Source organism: Pholcus phalangioides, unplaced genomic scaffold (assembly GCF_987345545.1).
Source record: "Pholcus phalangioides strain wild (caught in Gottingen) unplaced genomic scaffold, Ppha-v1.0 ptg000030l_1, whole genome shotgun sequence".
NCBI lineage: Eukaryota > Metazoa > Arthropoda > Arachnida > Araneae > Pholcidae > Pholcus > Pholcus phalangioides.
In genome coordinates this window covers 8142112-8162682 of record NW_028301620.1, presented here as the reverse complement: position 1 = coordinate 8162682, position 20571 = coordinate 8142112, and the positions used below count along the sequence as shown (strand labels likewise).

The 20571-nt window shown below is 38.2% G+C and overlaps 1 protein-coding gene across 5 annotated transcripts in view; it reads right to left on the bottom strand.

The window, feature by feature from the left end:
• LOC149067534 (uncharacterized) overlaps positions 1-20571 on the bottom strand; it is a 50825-nt gene that overhangs the window by 9972 nt on the left and 20282 nt on the right. Inside the window, exon 1 of one of the 5 annotated variants that reach the window (XM_089252679.1) lies at positions 11124-11369. The exons of 2 other annotated variants lie outside the window; for them this stretch is intronic. Coding sequence is in view for 2 of the 3 variants with exons in the window: in XM_089252678.1 (XP_089108804.1) it covers positions 1585-1600 (16 nt within the window). In the remaining variant the exon portion in view is untranslated. Of the gene's footprint in view, positions 1-1584; positions 1695-11123; positions 11370-20571 lie in introns of those variants that run through there. 2 more of the 5 variants (XM_089252678.1, XM_089252682.1) reach the window with 2 other exon arrangements.

Sequence of the window (20571 nt, the reverse complement as noted above, 5' to 3'; positions counted from 1 at the left end):
AATGTTAATATGTAAGCCGTTTTTTTCCAGCCTAGATACATGCGTGTAAGGTGAGAATATTCTCAGAATATTCTCCTGGATGTAAAAATTAGAGAATAATCGAGAATATTAATTTTTATTTTAAATAATAAAAAGAAATTTACTAATTTTATTTATTATGGAATATAATTCAGTTTTCATTGCCTGAAACATTTAAAACAAAAAACAACTTTTGGCATAATCGCCTCATAATGACAACTTTCAGTTCGAGAATTGTCTCAGTATTCTTTTGCTTATGATTACAGAATTTAAAGGTTTGATTCTGAAAATTCAAAAAAAAGTTTAATACCAAAAAGAAAACTTTTAAACTAGATAAATTATCAGAAATTAGTTCAAAGCAAAGAGTCAAACCAAAAGTCAATTGATAAAAGCCATGGGCAGAGATATGGGGGTGGGGTGGGATGCGGGATCCCAGTGTCAAAGTTAATAGACTGATCTAATGTATATATGAGTCGACATCATTACGCCCCCCCCCCACTTCAGACTTTCAAGTCTACCTCCACCTATGGAAGAAGCTATTCTTATATAATCACCTTCATTTTAAAAAAAATATACAGATCTGTATTCTATTATTTTCTGTATTCTTAAATTTTTTAAATCACTCTTATTTCTTCGCAAGTTGGGCAATTCAGCCATGGTGGCTTTCATGGTTGGACAAATTGCAAAAGAATCTAGGTGTTGGAAAATTTTTTTAAGGCTCCAAGAAAACTTTTACCCAAAGACAAAGGTCTGAGAAATAACTATTTTTTAAGGGCATAAGAGACCCTCTTTTATGTTGGTAGATATGCTGCTATAAATTACAAACATTTTATGCTGTGCTCTTGACCTACTTCTAAACCAGACATGCACCTCGTCCATATTCCTCTGCGGAACTTCTAACGAATTGGTAAATGTTGGAATATGTGTGTGTGTGTGTGTGTGTGTGTGTGTGTGTGTTGTGAACCTAACGTGAAGCTTGTTTCTGTGTAATGCTTGTTATAGTGCTGCCACATACCACATATTTTTCGAACTACGAGTGAAGTGCAATGTTTGATGATTTTACCGTTGTAGGCCTGTTGCTCTCTGTGGAGACACTTTTTAATGGGGAGATCGGCTTGCATTTGCACCTCAAAGTTGGGAACCATAGAAAACCAACTTCAGCCGACCACCACTGCGGCGAAGGTGGGGTTCGAAGCCGGGACTTCGCAATGCGAGTCCGTCACTATGACCACCACAGCGGCGCTGCTGCTCTTGACCTGCAATTTGGTAACTACAAAAAGAAAATTTAAGGCACCAATATCAATATATTTAGTCGCAATGGCACCTGGGAGTTGTCCAGCCCTGGCGGTTACATTTTCTTCCTTTCAAAGTTTAATATCGTGGTTACAAACTTTAATATTTCCCATCTTTCGTGTATTTAGTTTTACATCTATATCACAACTTTTACACATACACACTAATTCATTAACTCTTTAGAGTAGAATTTAATTTAATGTCTTAATCCGAACGAATTTGAAGCATTTATCATGAGTGGAAAATATATATATGTATAAAATAAATGCGCACCATCGGAAGTAGCCATTTCTTAACTGATTAATAAACAAGTATGGAAATCGATAAAAAGTTCCCGCACGCGAAAATAAGTTGTTTGTTTACATTTTAACAGCAACTTTCTCAGTTAACAGTAACGACTAAGTATGGTTTTACAACCACGGCAGATTTCTCAAAAATAACGAAACTTCATGACCATATGATCAATATTTCACGGGACAAGAAAATTGATAAATTTGATTCTCTCTCTCTCAACGGTTTATTATCAAACTAAATTTTTTAAGGAAGCTAATTTTAATATCTTTTATGAATTTGTTATCTGAAGGCGAATCGTGTATCGATAATAAACTTTTCCGATTTCTTGTAACAAATTGTTCTCTCATATCCACAATAAAAGTTCTTGGGGGGGGGGGGATGGGGATGGTAGGGGGTCTCCCTTCACGGGAGCGTGTTGGGGTGCTGTGGACCGCGCCGGCACGGCCTTGTCGCGGGTGTCGGGAAGGAGGGGGAAATCGCACTCGCGGCGCAGTCCTGACTTTGTCGAGTGGTGATGTGGTTGTGCTGCTTGAGGGGTTGGCGGGGTGTTGGTTCGAACCGGGTGTGCTTTCCCGGCCGGCTTGCTGGTTTGAGTTTTCTCCGGCACGCCTGCGATCTCACGATCAATGAGCTTATATCGCAAGAGCGACAGAACCTAGGAGTGATCGGTTCTAAACAAAACTAAACTTTTCCGATTTCGAGGTGTGAATGTGAGCTATAAGTAAACTTTCCTTATAGCTCAGTTATGTAAGCCGGTTATATTTAAAAAGTGTGTACTCAGATATCTTACAGACAGGACTTTCATATTATGAAAATTCAAGCATTAACTACCTTCACTTAAAACATGTAAGGCCGATGCCACCAGTAAAACGGGAAACAAGCACAATACTGACAACACATGTAGCATGAATACGTTACTAGCCATACATTCACAACACACACATTACAGCATATAGATTCATAAAAAATTCCCTGGAAGAGTATGTACAAGGTGCAGGTTTGTGAGCAATACGTTTAAGTAGTAGAGCACTCAAAGTATCAATTCTCATCAATATTCAGCATTTTCTGGTGTATGGCCTCGGAAGGTTCCGTAGTTCTTGTGAGGCTTAGACGTGGTTGGCTGCGGCGAGCGTTCCCCCGAAAGAAGGGATTTTTGGTGGACAAAAGCCTTAAATTGTCCGAAGCACTCTTTCGTATATTCGTAAGGCAAAAAAAAAAACAAAAAACAATACTGTAGTGGGATTCATCTCGGGCCCTACCAGATCTATCCCCCTACCTCTTCCCCTGTGGGAGAAATGGTCTCTCGCACGCAAAGCCGGATCGAGAGTTCAGTGTTAAGAGGGGCGATGATAGAAATTAGTGTGAAGTTACGAAAATTTCCTGAATTATCGCATTGTGGGTTGATATATTGCACATTTCACTCTTGTGGGGGTGACACCGCCTTTCCATAGATCCGCGCCTGCTCAGGACATCCCACCCATGAAGGTGTCTAGGGATAGGAAGAGGCGATAATCTGTAGAAGCAAGAGGTTGACACTTATCCGTCGTACTCAGAATTCATAGCGCCGGACTGGCAATATAGCATTGAATTTTCAACATTTAAATACAGTCATTACCATTACGGGAAAGAGGAATGCAGCGACATATTTATGGGGGAGAGGGTTAGTGTTACCAGTCATTTTTTTTAATGTCATTTGAAGAGTCTTCCTACGCCTTAGGAAATTCGTCCTTTTGCCCTCCTTACCACCCCCGGTTTCCAGATTGTTTTTCTGGGGAATTTTTTTCCCACTCTTACACATACATTTCTTCATTGATATGAGTATTTTTTTCACAAATGTCTACATACTCAGACCAATTACCGTCAAAATTTTCAGAATATAACCCAAGTTGCCTCCAAGCAGGGCAGATGTTATTGTAACCACAGCGCAGCTTGCTTTTGAGGAAGATAAGAAAAGTCCGAAAAACAGCTCTGGAAGAAAACCACAACACCCATTTTGAGAAAATACTTTCACCATCAGCTAATGCCGTGAACGTAAAACCGTATGGCGTTCAGGGTGAAGTTTGGAAACTTTCAGAAATGCTAAAGACCGCAAGAAAAGATGAAATCCTTTGCCAAAGAAAACCTCTCGCCTTGCCTTAGGCGAAAGGGATAAAAATGACCAGAAGGTGGAAACAATTCATAAAAAGCGAAGGGAGACGGATCGCCGTTTTTTAGCTTCTGTTTTAGTTTTTTTACGTTTTTGTGACTTCCACCGTCGCCACAGTGGTGGTTTATTTCGAGGAGCGAATAAGAGATCTCCCCTTTAAAAAGTCTTCACAGAGAGCAACAGGCTTATAACGGTACAATTATTCAAGCATTGCACTTCACTCAGAAAAAAATTATGGCAGCACTACACATAACAAGCATTACACAGTAAACTGCAGATTACCTGTTGGCACCATTGAGGAGGTATAGGAGGCTTCTAAATCCATAGAGGCTTCCATTTCTCATCTAAGGTTGGCACCAAAAGCCTGGGCCTAGTCAACAGACACCAGCTATAATATATTAACAGCTGGTGTTCAGGTGTTGGCCGATGGATAATTTGTGAACCGTTGAAAAAGAAAATTGGAGGAAAATTTCAGCCATGATATGTTTCATATTTTTACGAATATTATAGTTCGTATATAATATTTATATTATATACAAATTAGTACATAAAGGACACCCTAAGTGCTAGCACGGCCTTTATCTCATCAACCGTCCGTCGTAGAGGTATGATTGTAACTTAAAAAATGATTGACAGGAGTTCAAAAATACAGTGTGTAACAAAACAAAACAAAAAATCTAAATTTTTTTAAGTGCTCTAACTTCCAATTAGAAAGTTGAAGCGCCATGTCTCACCTGAGGCCAACAGAAAAAATTCCATTTTCCAAGTGCAATATTCACAGAACTATTTGAATTAGAAAAACGGAGGAAATTTTGGAAAGAACAGCGTTAAATGCATAAAAACCGTTTTACCCACATTTAACGCTTTTCTTTCCTAAATTTCCTCCGTTTTTCGAATATCTCAGTGAATATTGCACACATGGATATTGCAAACATGGATTTTTTTTGGCATCAGGGCAACAACTTTCTAAAAAATTGGAAACTTGAATTGGATTGGTTAAATTCTAATTGGAAGTTAGAGCAGAGAGGGAACCGTATAAAAATTTAGTTTTTATTTCGTTACACACTGTATTTTCATTTCCAAAACTGGTACAGGGAATTTTGTGAACGCCTTGAGTAATTTTTAAATTGGAATCTTATCTCTACGACGGATGACCTATGAGATAAAGGCCGTGCTAGCACTTACTAGAGAGAATCACGAAATATGATCTAAAAGAATTATTGTATTTCCGTTAGCATAATTTTCAACTTATATTGAAGCTTTTATCATCTTTATGTAATTGTATACTTTTATGCATTAGTAAAAAAGTTGGTAGATATGCGAAAACATACTAAACTTGCAGTCATGTGTCTGACTTTTATAAGCTTTTACACTGAAATGTTTGATAACCACCTATATTGTATGTATTTGCCAAGCGATTTATCTGATTTTGAACAATTACACATTTGTGTTACTTTCTAAATGCTGCAAAAATAAAAGTTTTGTTTGAAAATTGTTTTTGTACTTGAAGCATTTTGTCTGAATGAATTTGGAGCGTTACAATTTACATGCATTAAAAACGTCAATTTTTTTCGCTACTTTAAAAAAATTAGCTCATTACACAATAGCGAAATATTAAAGTTGATCGGGGTTGGGAGATAATAAACAGAGTATCGATTGCAAATTGACTGATCTGTATTTTTTAACATAAATGTCTCCTAAGAAAAAATTTGCTGCTGCTCTGAGAAATTTCTCGATTTCGTAGCAGTAGACTTTAATAATAAAATGTCAATGATGAAATCGGATAACGAAAACAAGGGGCGTGGGAGCCACGCCCATCAGTCTGAAAGTTTCTCCTTCCGCACTTCAGATGGCGCTGCTATCAATTCGGCTGCCATTCTTTAACATTGAGTGGATACGCTTATCTTTCAAGCGGCTTTGTTGCAAGTCGAAACACCCATTTTCGGCGCAATCGACCGATCCCCACAATATCGGATACTATATATTTTGGTGCTCACAAAAAGTAATTTAGAGGCAAACAAAGATATAATAACCGGTATGTTAGCACTAAAACAAATAATTTTAGTATCACAACACAATTTTGTTCGTTTTTATGCTTCAAACCGGTTTGTGAAAAACCAACTAACTTCACTTAAGTTATAAACAGTTTAGTTTTATTTGATAGGTGGCAGCAAAAAAAGTTGTCATATCTTTCTTATGGATATTTTCGTGTAGAAGAGAAATGCGCATAATTTTTTCTACAATTTTAGAATAAATCACAATTTTTATAAATATTTTTAGGTTCTTATGAAAAATAGAGGAAAAACCATATTCTTCCATGAATACCCACCCAGGGTATAATATTTCGCTGTAAGTGAGGTTTTCCAAAACCGCCCAGTTTTAGTATATGAAGGCTCATGACCGCACCGGACTGCTAAACATTAGGACCGTGAAAATTGATCAAAATACTTGATTACACATCCTGGCTGCTAAAGAAAGTATATATAAATAAATATATATATATGGAATTTCAAGCAAGTGTATAAAAACAATTGCGTCATTGATGAAAAAATTATAACGGCGACATGACCACAGAAAAAAATTGCTACCGCAAGGAGTCCCATCGAGGGGTTAGCGCACCAATTTCTCGACGAGTATAAAAAACAAGCCTGCCGTTCGGAATCGGTTCCTCTGTAGTTCACCCAATTGGGTAAAAGGCAGAAAATCACTTCATTGTGGTAGGCCCGAGTTATTGTCGTGTCGGTTTCAGGCGTAGACGTTCGGAAGTGAATTGTAGGTCCCGGTCTAATAAGCCTTCGTATGCAGGAAATGACCGTGGTGCGGCAAAAATGATCAAATTAAAAAATTTAAAAAAAAAACGGAAATTGGTTTTTTAGATATGCCCACGTCAGGCATGTGGTAAAAAAAAAAAGTACATGTCCGCTCGAAATTTTTACATGTCCCGGTCTAAGCTGTGATTACACTATAAAAGTTTCATAAAAGTTCATTTATAGAACTTTAATAATTTAACCAATAAGGTTATCGGTTACATTCGAGAAAATGCAACCGATAGCCTTATTGGTTGAATTTTTCAAGTTTTATAAATGAAATTGTATGAAACTTTTATAGTGTAATACCAGCCTAACACAAAGAAATAATAGAAATCCCATTCTTTCCCTTCCACAGAGGCGTATTTACGGGAGGGGCGGAACAAGCTATAGCACAGGGCGGCAAGTTCGAAGGGGCGGAAAATTTAAATAACTAGGTTACCGAGACTAAGTTATGTAGAGCGCCAGATCAATATTGACTAAGGTATTATTCTTGATCTCTATCATTGGGATCACTAATGGCGTGATCCGTATTACAATTGGTGAAAATCAAATTACAACGGGAGAAGTGTGGTGAAATTTGAATTGTCCGCATGGCGGTGAAGCCATAAATCCACCCGTCTTTTCATACAGGATATTGTGAAATCATTTACATATCAGGAAATATAAGCACAAAGACATTCACGGGTTTTTCCCCTATATTCACCCCATCTTCCTTAAAGAAAAGTTTTAGCTTAAAGGTTATAGTTCACTTTTGATATTTTCAAAAAACTGAAACACGTAAACCAGCCATCTTCAACTTATTGCTTGCGAGCATTCATTATGTTCCCTGAAGCACCAAGTGCTCAATGCTCGTGTATGATTTCAAGCTCGCGAGCACTTGATCAACGCTTCAAATTAAAACAACCGGTAAAAACTGCATTCAAGAATTAAAATTACGCCCGAGATGTCCGTAATTGTAAGTACTCGCAACTTAAAAAAATGTTGAAGATTCCTCTTTCCCCCCCCCCCCGATGTAAACACGTCCGACTCATCATTTGTGAAAATAACATTCCTTCATTAGCGGATCAAAATAATTGGTTACCACGTAAATGAAACGTGTGTGTAAACTAAGGGTTTCATTTTCGATGAAAATGAACTTTTCGCTGTTACAGTATTTTCTTGCGCATGGTTGATAAGTTGAACATTCCAATTCCTTAGGATGGATTAGGAATCATTCAAGTATTAAGTCAGCATCGATGAGGATGGGGGGGGGGGGTTTGGACGATGCTTACCTCATCAACCACTGTTTACGAAAATGAAATATTCTTAATGGCATCTTACTCGGTGCGCCACAAACGAAAAAAACCTTTCGATAGTTTGTAGTCCCCTGAACTAACATTCTACGTATTGATAAGTCCCCTACAGAGCCATTTTGGCGATATCTAAATTTTTCGCGGATCCAAGTGCTGTGGAACTGTCACGCAATTAAAACGGCGACAAGTGATCCGTAATTGTGCCGTGGATCACTTAAGTGTTCTGGAACTGTATTGCGAGTCACTTAAGGCCCCTTTCACACGGAGCGGATGCGGACGCGCATACCCTTTCACACGAACACTGAAAATGCGGACGAATGGCCCGCATCTTTAGTTCGAAATGCGTGCATAAAAACTGTTTTTTCGCAATTTTTGTAATTATTTTTCTCCTTCACACCTGATTCAGTGCCCATAGGCAGCCTAGAGGCATTCTTTGGTGGTTTAATCTAGACCCACATAGAATATGGGTATAAAGATGCCTTCATTCCGATCCTCACAAGTAGTCGATGGGAGAAAATGTCTTCACATATTTTCAAAATATTTTGAAAAAAAATTCGTCTTTTCGGAAAAATATGGAAGAAAAATTCCAAAAACATCCAAAACATTCGATGTTCAAAAAAAAAAAAAAAAAAAAAAAAAAAAAAAAAAAAAAAAATTCAGGAGATAAAGAATTTGCAAGTAGTAAAAAAGAGAAGGGGTAGAGATTTTCAAAATGCCTGTGCTTAGAAATATTCACATCACAATTCCGTCTTAGGCCGGGATTACACTATAAAAGTTCGTTTATAAAACTTGAAAAATGCAACCAATAGGTGGATCAGTTAAGTTCTCTCGAATGTAACATGTGTTTATTGGTTACATTTTTCAAGTTTTATAAAATAACTTTCATAAACCTTTTAGAGTGAAATCCCATCCTTAGATTAGTCTCACTTCTGACATATAAAATTTCATTTTTTTAAGTTTATAGACTAAATATTGCGTAAAATATACTTGTAGGTATCGAGGGAACCACCAAAAGTATTCAAGTGCTAGGGTCTTCAAACGTCTCAATCCGGCCCTGAGTGAACACCGTACGTGGATAACGTTGTTTAATAAAAGTATTTTTTTTAAAGTTTAAAAAAAATTAACAAATTTGGTTAAAAAAAAAGTGGTTAGGGAACTAGCTTCTCACTGTGCCGGTCTGGGTTCGAATCCCTGTTCGGGCATGGATATTTACTAACACTAACAAATTCCCTGGACGGATCATGCTGATCCCTTGGGAATACGTGTGGATCACGTTATTTAAAATAATATTTCAAATATTTATATTTTTAAATAATTTTAAAAATTTAAAAAGAAAAAAATTAAAATTTTTAAATTAAATTTAAAAAGTTATTAAAGTATGTAGTCAATTAAATATTCGTAATGAACGGAACGGCTTATAATTTTGGTCCCGTCAGTGGCCGTTGTTGGCAGGTTTTATTGTATAAAATTGTGAAATATGGACAAAAGGCAGTTGAAGTTGCTATATCTCCATCTCAGAAGGAAACGGAGGGACAGACGTATGTAGGTACATTATATTAATGAGCAGGGACCATCATATGGTGTTTTTAAGGGTATTTATGGCAAATAATTAAAAAAAATTCCGTGAAAAATCACCTTCAAAAAGTAGCCAAAGATGCGGACGAATTCGCTCCGCATCCGTATCGTGTGAATAGCTCCGAATAAACCTATTGTCAAAACTTCTATGTGCGGATGCGGAGCCCGCACTTAGGTTTTGACACATGCGGACGACGTCCGGACCCGCATGAACATTTCCTAGGCGCGAAGATTTTTCGGCTCGTCTGAAAGGCGCAGTATATTCCAATTGTTAAAACTTCCGGACCCGCATCCGCTCCGTGTGAAAGGTCTCTAGCAGCACGTTTACCGATGACTTCGTTCATTTTCACAAAATAAGGATTGGGGCGGGCCAACGGTTTATCATATATGGCTTAGAGGGTGGGTTGAATTTCTTTAAAAAAATTTGATTTCTCAAATAGCATTGAAATTGACAGACATTGGTTATAACATTTGAAAGAAAAGTATTTTCTTCCGAAATTTTAATTTTTAAATACATTTATTGCATTAGAAGAATAAAATTTTGATCGTGGACCCCCACGTACGTCTCCGATTCCATCAATATGCGTTAGAAGGCAGGGGCAGAGCTGATGACGAAATTTTGTTGACAAGGGTATCAAAAATGGTTAAAACTTTGCTGACGTAATACTCGAACGGTCCCTTGTACACACTGTAGTGTATTATCTACTACTTACTGCTGTTTAACCCTTTATATCCGACATTATGAAAAGCAGAATAAGTACAAAATAATAAATTAAAGTAAAACTATAAAAATGTAATGACAATAAATATTAACCATGTAAATTATTTGGTAGGTCGTTTTAGTTCTAATTAAAATAAAAAATGTTCATGAAACAATTAAATATTCAAAGCAAATTATCTAACCTGGTACTTTAAAGTACCGTCAGCATATAAAAGGGTTAACTGTGCATGCACCTCGTAAACATTCCTCTGAAGAATTTTTGATGAATTGATACAGGTCGAAATGCGTGTTCTAAGTATGACAATATAAGTGAGTTAGCGGCCGCACTCAGAATTGTACTTGTTTCATGTTCTTGCTGGTGCTTCCATCAGTCTCCTATATTTTGAAGAGAAGGTACTAGGCAAATGCTTGAATTTTCATTACGTATTATGTTGAAGGTCCACCTGCTCTCTGCGGAGAGATGTCTTCAAATGGGAGACTGGCGCACATTCACGCTTTGAAGTTGGAAAAACTCAGAAAACCGCCATCGCGGCCTTTATTCCTCCAACACTGGAAGTTATTTCTAAAAGTTGTTTTTCAAATACAAGGAATAGATGTGAGTGAAGGAAAAAATTAAGTTTTTTCCTAAAAACGCCTGACCACACACAACGACCGCGCGCTTCCATTCCTAAGATTTCATTATTGGCGATGACGATAGGAATTAAGTTTTCATGAACGGATTATAGGCCTGTACAGAAGATTACGGTGCATAGTAACCGAACTGTATTAATACGGTTACTGTACTGGGAGATATATAATACTGTATTAATAGATAGACTGGGATAGAATTCGCATTTACCTAGAAGAATTCTGTGACAACTCAAAATAACCAATAAAGAAAAAATAAACTTTCCAATACAATACAAAAAAGGCTGCCTACAAGAACGAAACTTCTGCTTAGAGGCCAGTTTTGTAGCTACAGGAATGTCACTTACCGACTTGTAGACAAAAGTTGTTTTGAATATGGACCCAATTTCGTGAACTTAAGTTGTGAAAGAATTATCGGTGTGAGAACTCATGTATGATCAGAGACAACAGTTAAATCGAGAACTAAACTTGAAAATGTATGCACAGGTAGAATAGTGCAATGGTAACGAAAATCACGTATTAAAAGATCACAGATCTTTCTTCAAGGACGTAAACAAATATTACCTTCATTTACAAATTAGAAAAACATTACTGAAAAGAAAACTAAACTGGGGGAAAAGCCTAAGAAATATCGAGCATACGTCATAAGCGTGCGAAAAGACTGACGTCATTCTCCTGCCAGCTTAACTCATGGCACTGCCAGCAAATATACAAATTTTGTTTCAAGGAAACACACTTATCCGTAGCCTTGACTGAGAAAAACATGGCTGGTTCAATTCAACAAGTCGTAAAATAATAGTTAGAAAGACATTTAAAAGAAAAGTCAACTGTCTGGTTGGAGAGACTCCACTGAACGATGTCGTTCACCGTGTCAACATCCTTTTGATTTACTGAATTAATTAGCTCTGTTATGAAATCGAGGATGAAAAAAAAAACGTCATTACCATCATAATTAAGAAATTTTTTTTAGACTAAAGATCGATGTAACGTACAGATAAATGACAAACATGTCTCCCTTACGCTTTTGATTTATGGATTCAATGTAATGTTCAGTTAAACAACTTGCATACGCGTTTTCATATAAACTGAAGAGCCAAAAAAACTGGTAAAGGCATGCGTATGCAAATAAAGAGATGGAACAAATCAGCGTACAGCGCTGCGGTTGGCAACGCCTATATAACACAACAAGTGTCTGGTATAGTTGTTAGATCAGTTACTGCTGCTACAATGGCAGGTTATCGAGATTTAAGTGAGTTTGAACGTGGTGTTATAGTCGGCGCACGAGAGATGGGACATAGCATCTCCGAGGTAGCGATGAAATTTGGATTTTCACGTACGACCATTTCACGAGTGTACCGTGAATATCGGGAATCCGGTAAAAAATTAAATCTACGACATCGCTGCGGCCGGAAAAAGATCATGCAACAACGACGACTGACGAGAATCATTAAACGTGACAGACGTGCAACCCTTCCGCAAATTGCTGCAGATTTCAATGCTGGGCCATCAACAAGTGTCAGCGTGCGAACCATTCAACGAAACATCGAAATGGGTTTTCGGAGCCGAAGGCCCACTCGTGTACCCTTGATGACTGCACGACACAGAGCTTTACGCCTCGCCCCGACAACACCGACATTAAACTGTTGAGGACTGGAAACACGTTGCCTGGTCTGACGAGTCTCGGTTCCAATTGCTTCGAGCTGATGGACGGGTATGGAGACAACCTCATGAATCCATTGACCCTTAATGTCAACAGGGGACTGTTCAAGCTGGTGGAGGCTCTGTGATGGTATGGGGCGTGTGCAGTTGGCGTGATATGGGACCTTTGATACGACTCTGACAGGTACGTAAGCATCCTGTCTGATCACCTGCACCCATTCATGTCCATTGTGCATTCCGACGGACTTGGACAATTTCAGCAGGACAATGCGACACCCCACACGTCCAGAATTGCTACAAAGTGGCTCCAGGAACACTCTTCTGACTTTAGACACTTCCGCTGGCCACCTAAATCCCCAGACATGAGCATTATTGAACATATCTGGGATGCCTTGCAACGTGCTGTCCAGAAGAGATCTCCACCCCATCTTACTCCTACGGATTTATGGACAGCCCGGCAGGATTCATGGTGTCAATTACCTCCAGCAATACTTCAGACATTAGTCGAGTCCATGCCACGTCGTGTTGCGGCACTTCTGCGGGCTCCTCCACGATATTAGGCAGATGTACCACCAGTTTTTTTGGCTCTTCAGTGTATAACACTAGATGTACCAAATCAACGCGAGCGAAGCCGCGGGTTAATCAGAAAATTGTTCTGCAATGATTTCCCCCATATAACATTTGGAACCCCCCTCCCTTCAGGGTTAAATTTTCAGAAATCCTGTTGTAGTGATTCTCTAACTTCATATTTATAGCTTCTGCTGTTTGGATTCAGCGACGATTGTGCCATATAACCCTTGAATATCCCACACACACGACCCCCGTAGATGTTCAATTTTTAAATCTCCCTTTTTTAGTGTGCGCGCGCGTGTGCGAGTCTTTACAAACTAAAACTACTGACAAAATTATTTATAGCTTCATGGTTTCCGCGAAGCACGATTTTTTTTTTTTAACTTTTGAACCCCTTATGACCCCCCTCAGGGGTCGAATTCAAAAAGCCCCTTCTTAGTTTTTACATCATGAAACAAAAATACTGACCACATTTCATAATTGTAGCTCCAGCGGTTTCGGCTGAATGATTTCTCTATATCAGCGGTTCTCAACCTTTTCTGACTCGCGGAGCACTTTTCAGTGAATAATTTCTATGGCGGAGCCCTTTTTAGTATATTCTTTATATGGCGGTACCCTTTAGGCCTCTTTTTTTTGTTTATCAAATTTATTGATTTATTTTATTATTCCCAAGAGGGCTCCGTCGTGCACTTACAACGTTACTCCGTTGGTAAAATGAGTCAAATGCCCGTAATATTTGAACCATTGTCATCGACCAATTTCCTTCAAAATCTTAAAAAAAAAAAATTAAGCGTCACAAAAGAATTTTGTCCGCCAACAGGAATTGCTTTCATTTAATAAGTAGTGAAATAATTTACATTGAAAGTCCTAATCCATAACTGAAAAAAAATCTCCAAAGCGTTAATTTTGAATAAATCTTCTGCCTTCGACCTTCCTTGGAATTTTCCTGATAATATAATTGGTCATCAGAATACGGAAACGATGGCGAAAAATGTGGCCAATTGTTCTGCATTTACAGGGGACGGGGAGAATGATCATTAAAATAGAAACGAATGTACACGTAGATGGGGGCATGTTCGAAAGAGTGATAGACGTGTCTGATGTTTTACTTGTTTCATTATGACATATATGGATAGAATTTAAAGATAATTTCAGCAACTGCAGATAAGCGAAAGCGTCAAGAAATTACATTTGTGTAAATGGAGGAAAAATATTTCTATGCAAAAAATTAAATACTCGAGAGAAAAAAAAAAAAAATCCAAGATGAAATCGGGTAGAGACATTTTTCAAGGACAATTTTTTCCTCCAAACATTACCATCATGTTTCAAAGTTGAAAATTCAGTGATTAATGAATTCTTTGAAAAATTATGTAACATTCATGGAGGATATTACGTAAAACTATTCCATAAGTTACTTTTTCCTGTTTAAAGCATTTCCTCCGGAAGTAGCCCATAGTTTCTTTTGAATATATCCATTTCTTCAAGAAGATGGAAAGATGTTGGAGATTATATATAATTAGTGCAATATTACTATGGTCTACGACGTGGTAAGTAACTTTGTTGGAGACAGGTCATCCGCACGGTTTACATTCAAGGGAATATGAGGCGAACGCTGAATATAAATCAATCCCCGATCAAAAAATATTCAAAATCACTCATTCCCTATAACAGCTTGACACTGAGCCAAAACTGACTAGGCCTATCGAAGAAAACTTTTCTGGTTGATATGTGTTATTTGTGTCTCAAATGCCCTTGAAAAAGAAAAAAATTTAGTACCTTTACCTGGGGCCACACATTTGAGTTTGGTGCACATAAGTATCTCAGTACTAACTTGGAAAAAAAACCCATTAAAAACTCAAAAATGAGCGAAGAGGATAGTTATTACAAGAACTGCTGTCAGACAGAGTTAATCAGGTTCGCGTAGCCAGCGTGATGTCTAGAGAATGTCAGGTGCCAAGCGGAGTTGTCCAGGGATCGGTGTTAGGCCCGATCTTATTTACTTTGTACACTTACGATATTACTCAGGCTGTGTCACCCATCTCTCTATTGCAATTCGCTGATGACGTGAAGTTATTCTCTCCAGTGGAAAACACTAGGGGCTTAAGAATTGCATGCCAACAACTTTTCCAGTGGAGTTGTCAGTATAAGCTACCTATTTCATCATCAAAAAGTGGATCAATGCATTTAGGTAGACGCACCAATCCTGAATATTACCAACTAGGTAATGAAACGTTACAGCAATTGGATACATGCGTGGATTTAGGTATTGCAATGAGCCACATTCTGGATTTCACTGATCATTATCATGGCATAGTCTGCAAAGCTAATAGAATTTCATATATGTTACGTACGGCATACCGTAAGTGTGATGCGCATACGTTGTCATATGCTTTCTGTGTGTACGTTCGCCCGACCCTGGAGTTCTGTTCGCAAGTATGGAGCCCTTACAAAATCAAGGACGTACAGCTCCTCGAAAAGCCACAGAGGTCGTTTACTAAACGAATACCTGGCATGAGCGGTCTATCTTATTGCCAGACTTCAATTTCTGGGTTTACACTCACTGGAATGGCGTAGAATCGCTGCAGATCTGAAGATGTGCTACAAACTAGTCCACCAAATTGTTTATCTTCCATCGAGAGAGCCTTTCTTTGAGATCATAGACAGGCGAGTTAACCTACGTAGGCATCGCTTCCAAATAAGAATACCAATGGCTAGAAGGGATTGCTTTTTCTACGGATATAGATGCCGTGTGGCAAGAATATGGAACAGTCTTCCATCAGAACTTGTATGTGCCTCCTACGCAAGATTTGCTTCCACTATTGGGGATTTCGACCTGGCTCCGTATACGAAGTGCTTCCCGTACTGACTATTATTATTATTATTTTTTTTTCTTTTCTTCCAGTATAAGTGCATTTCATGCCTTCTGGGGTTATTGTAAATAAATTTAAACAGAAAATTCATTTTTTTGAAAAATTCGTGGTGCTAGGGAGCTTCACTTATTATACAGGGTGGTTATAATTAAAGTAACTATTCAGATCTATGTAGCACCTATTCTGGTGGACGTATTTCGTTGAAACTTCATATGGGGAAAAGAAAACTGCAATATACAGGGTGCACAGCAAACAGGGGGCGTGACATTTTACTGGCGAACCGTTGATCTCGGAGGTTTACTTCCAGTTGGAGAAAGTTTCCAAATAACGTGTAGTACTCAGATATGTCATTCATGTTAACATTTCTATTTTAATAGCCCCCATGCAACTTTTTATACAGACACCTTGTGCTCAAAAACCCAGGTAAAGTTGTTCCCGTCTCTTGATGCCAACAAAAAAAAAGTCCGTTTCCAAGTGTAATATTCACAGAGATATTAAAATTCGAAAACAGGAAATTTGGGAAAACACAGTTGGATGTGGGTAAAACGGGTTTTCTGCATTTAGAGCTGCTTTTCTCCAACTTTTCTTCCTTTTCAAATTTGAATATCAGTGAATATTGGATTTAGAAACGCGGATTGTTTTTGTTGGCATCAAAACAGACAGGGCAACAACTTTGTAACTGGGCTGGCTCTTGAGCACTAGGTGTCTGTATAAAAAGTTAACATTTTTATTTCAATATGCAACCCCCTTGCAACAAGACATCCGAGTATTACACGTTATTCGGAAACTTTGTCTACCTGGAAATATACCTCTAGGATCAGCAGTTCACGAGTGAAATGCCATACCCCCGGTTTGCTATGAACTCTGTACAGGGCCGTAGTGTGCCTTCTGTGGGATACGGTGCAAGAGCAGGATTTTTCTTGGGGCCCCTCTTGAAAGGCTTATTATTGGGCAAAACAAATGTAAACTTTTGTGGGGGTCCCATTCGGCTCGGGGAAAAAGGGCAGTGTCCCAGCCTAGCTACGGCCCTGATCCTGTACATATACATACAGTGAAACCTATATAATGATACTCTGCGGACGAAGAAAAAATATCGTTGTAGAGGGATTATCGTTATATATCTAGAGTCGCATTATCATTACGTGCAATCTAATTTATACTGCCGTTGGCGTCTTTTCTAAAGCTCTCTCGGCGTTGGTACTAACAACAGAAAATGTACTTTTATGCATCTATGCGCCACAAAAAATTGTAATCGATTGATTTATTAATAAAAAATAAAATTCAATTGGACGCATTGCCTCTGCAAAGTTTTATCGCATTGCGCTTTTATGTTTAGCGCAGAAAGTAGTAGCAATATTGAACATTGACGGACCCCCTCCCAACCAGATCATGGCCCGCAACTCCCTCAAGGAGGAAATAATCTGGTGGTCAAAGACTTGGGCTATGCTGGAAAATATGCATGTAGGAGTTGTGAACCTTAGGTGAAGTTCGTTTCTGTATAATGCTTGTATAGTGCTGCCATCAACTTTTCAAACCATGAATGAAGTGAAATGCTTGAATAATTGTGTCGTAAGCCTGTAGCTCTCTGGCGAGACTTTTTTCAAATGGGAGACCAGCTCGCATTCGCACCTCGAAGTTGGGAACCACAACATTGAAGGACTGGACAGGACCCGCTTCACATTTCAATGAGATATCAAAGCAGTTTCGAAGGATCCGTATCCGGAAATTTTATTCACAGGAAATGGTGATAGTAATAATTTCCTTAGTGCTTTAGGTGATCTTGTGGAGCAAAAATCACCGATGTTATTAGACACCTTCAAAGAGGAACAAAAACAAGCGACGGAGTCGAGATAAAATTCAAAACAAATTTGAGCAAAATATAAAAAATATCGTTGTATATTGAGGTTTCTCAAAAATGTAAAAATATCGTTATAGAGGGATGCATCATAGTAAAGGCTATCGTATCGATAGAAGTTCAACGTTGGGCTATAGGCGACATCAAAAGATTTGAAAAAATATCGTTGTAAAGGGATTTATCGTTATATCGAATATCGTTGTAGTGGGGTATCACAACACACATATATATATATATATATAGCAGTTTTTCTCTCCATGGTCCATATAACCACTTAGGTTTTCCAAATTTCCGACATTTTGAAGTCATCGGGAAATCGAATTTCCCGAAATCACTTATTTAAACTGGAAACCCATTTATGTGACTCCTTCCGTTTATACGACGTAATTTTCTTCCTCGATTACTCTACGTTTTAAAGATAAAATATTTAATTTATGCGTTATAACGTCAATTACACGATGCTTTCACGACACGAATCCAAAATTTTATAATTGATTAATCTTATGTTATTATATTTATATTATTAGAGCCCGGAAGTTCAGGGAAAATGCCAACTTTTGCCATAAATGCCTATTTTTATAAAGTTTTAAGTTTATTGGTGCATTTCAGAGGCCATAATATGCAAACTTGGACATTTTGGGCATTGAGAACAAAAAAATGGTTTCAAAATTCTCAACTCAGTATCAATTATCAGAAAGTCGCCCCCACCCACGACCACCTAGATAACCCCTATAGGTTGATAACCCCCTCCTATAGGAGGTCGTGCCCCCCCCCCCAGTCCTTCCAGCCTCATTTATACACGAATACATGATCTGAGGGATAGGGAACTTGGTGTTGCCATGCGTTAACTTTGCTTTGACCGGATGTTAGACGTGAATAATTGTTTCAGATGAACGCAACCCACTTTTAGAAAAACAGAGGAAAATTAGAAATTTGTTTCTCCAAATGCTTAACGTTATAACTCTCGCTCAGGCTTTGGACGGCATTGTATGTGTATAGTTGACCAATGATTGTCCCAACAGGTCATCAGTTGATGTCATGATTCACAAGGCGAGATAGGAGAAGACAGGGCTCTGGGGGCCCCAATGTTTTCATTGTTTTTTATACATTAAATGCACTGCAACCAACCATAGCTATTTATTTATTATTTTTTGTATCTTTTGGTATTTGATTAAATTGACCAGCTCAGAGGCATGAGACAAATGCGACCACACAGGGCCCCATTCTTGGAGGAGTCCCACATACGTGTTCTGAGTATGTGCAGCCCTAACGTATTTTCGTTGCGAAAGTTACTAGAGTTCTGTTTCTTAAGAGGCTTCCATCCGTTCTCCATATTCTGAAGCGAAAATGGTGGATACTCGAATGTTCGTATTAGTGTCGAAGGTCTGCCGCCAGACTTTTTTTCACAAATAGAAGACTGGCTTGCATTCACGCCTCGAAGTTGGAAAACCTCAGAAAACCAACTTCAGCAGACAACTCCCGCTATTCCGTCAACGGCGTTCTGGATCTTCGCGATGAGAGCCCAGCACGATGCTTAAACGACCGCAGAGCGGCTGTCAAGGTAACTTTACTTCAACGAAAACCAAATGATATACGGAATTTGTTCAAATTATGTCTCACGAACTGGGACGTATTATGAATCTCCAAGGGCCAAGCATTTTTGGAGTAAGCCATAGCTGTGCCGATTCCTGCCTGAAGACAATTGGGACTTCCAAAAAGTGACCCGGAAAGCGGAGTGACTTGTTAACCGGGTGACGCACTAACGAAGTTTGACTATATCTGGGGGAGGGAAGAAAGGGGGGAAAAAATCAGCATCCCCAAAAGGCAAATTATTACATAATGTAAAGGAATACAGAAAAATATGAACACTCAAAATAAGATTTAATTCACACAAAATGTCGTGGAATAAAAACAAACAAAAAATCCCAAATCGATGAAAATTTGAAATTAGTGAAAGGAAAAAAAATCGATACCCGAAAATGCAAATGACCGCTGTTGAAAATTCGGAGCTGTTGAAAGAAATTGAAAATTAATGAGAGAAACGCTCACACACACAATCGATGAAACAAACAATTCTGTAATTCGAAATTCTGTTAATTCTTGAAGAAATAATTTCAAAATAAGTGAAACTCTTCAATAATTTGGGGCCCCGTCAGATTCAGGACCCAACAGTTAAAACGCCACTGCCCGCAAACGGACCCCCGCTATTTTATTACAATTTTTGAATTCAAATTTCGAATATATGTGAGAAGAACCGCATAAGCTATCGGACAACGTTTCTTTCCCTCATTTATGCGGTTCCCCCCCACATCTTTCTCAGAGATTTTTGAATTCAATTATCTCAGTGGATCAATTATATCACTTGGAAACATGAATGTTTTGTTGGGCTCAAGAGAGGGCAACTTCCTAATAAGAGTTTTTTTGAACAGAGTTTCTTTATATATCGTTATTTCAATTCTATATGACAACTTGCAACATGAATGACGTATCCGAGGTCTACACTTTATTTGGATACTTTCTAATTGGAAGTATGAACATGTCAACGGTTCGCTAGTAATTTGTGGTAAGAAGACTTACCTGTGCACCCTCCTGTATATTTAAATCGCAGTATTTCTTGTTAAAATAGTCACATGGGCGTATTTTCAACAACGCGAAAAACATTAAAACATATTTGCGATCGTAACGTGAGCGCATATCCCGCCTAACCTTTTAAGGAAAAATGCCATCTTCACGTAATTGTGTTTTGTTCTATTCTATAAATTTTAGAATTTTCTCTCGGAATCCTCAAAACCGATTACAATTAATTAAAATGCGATTACATTAATGGATATTTGAACGCAA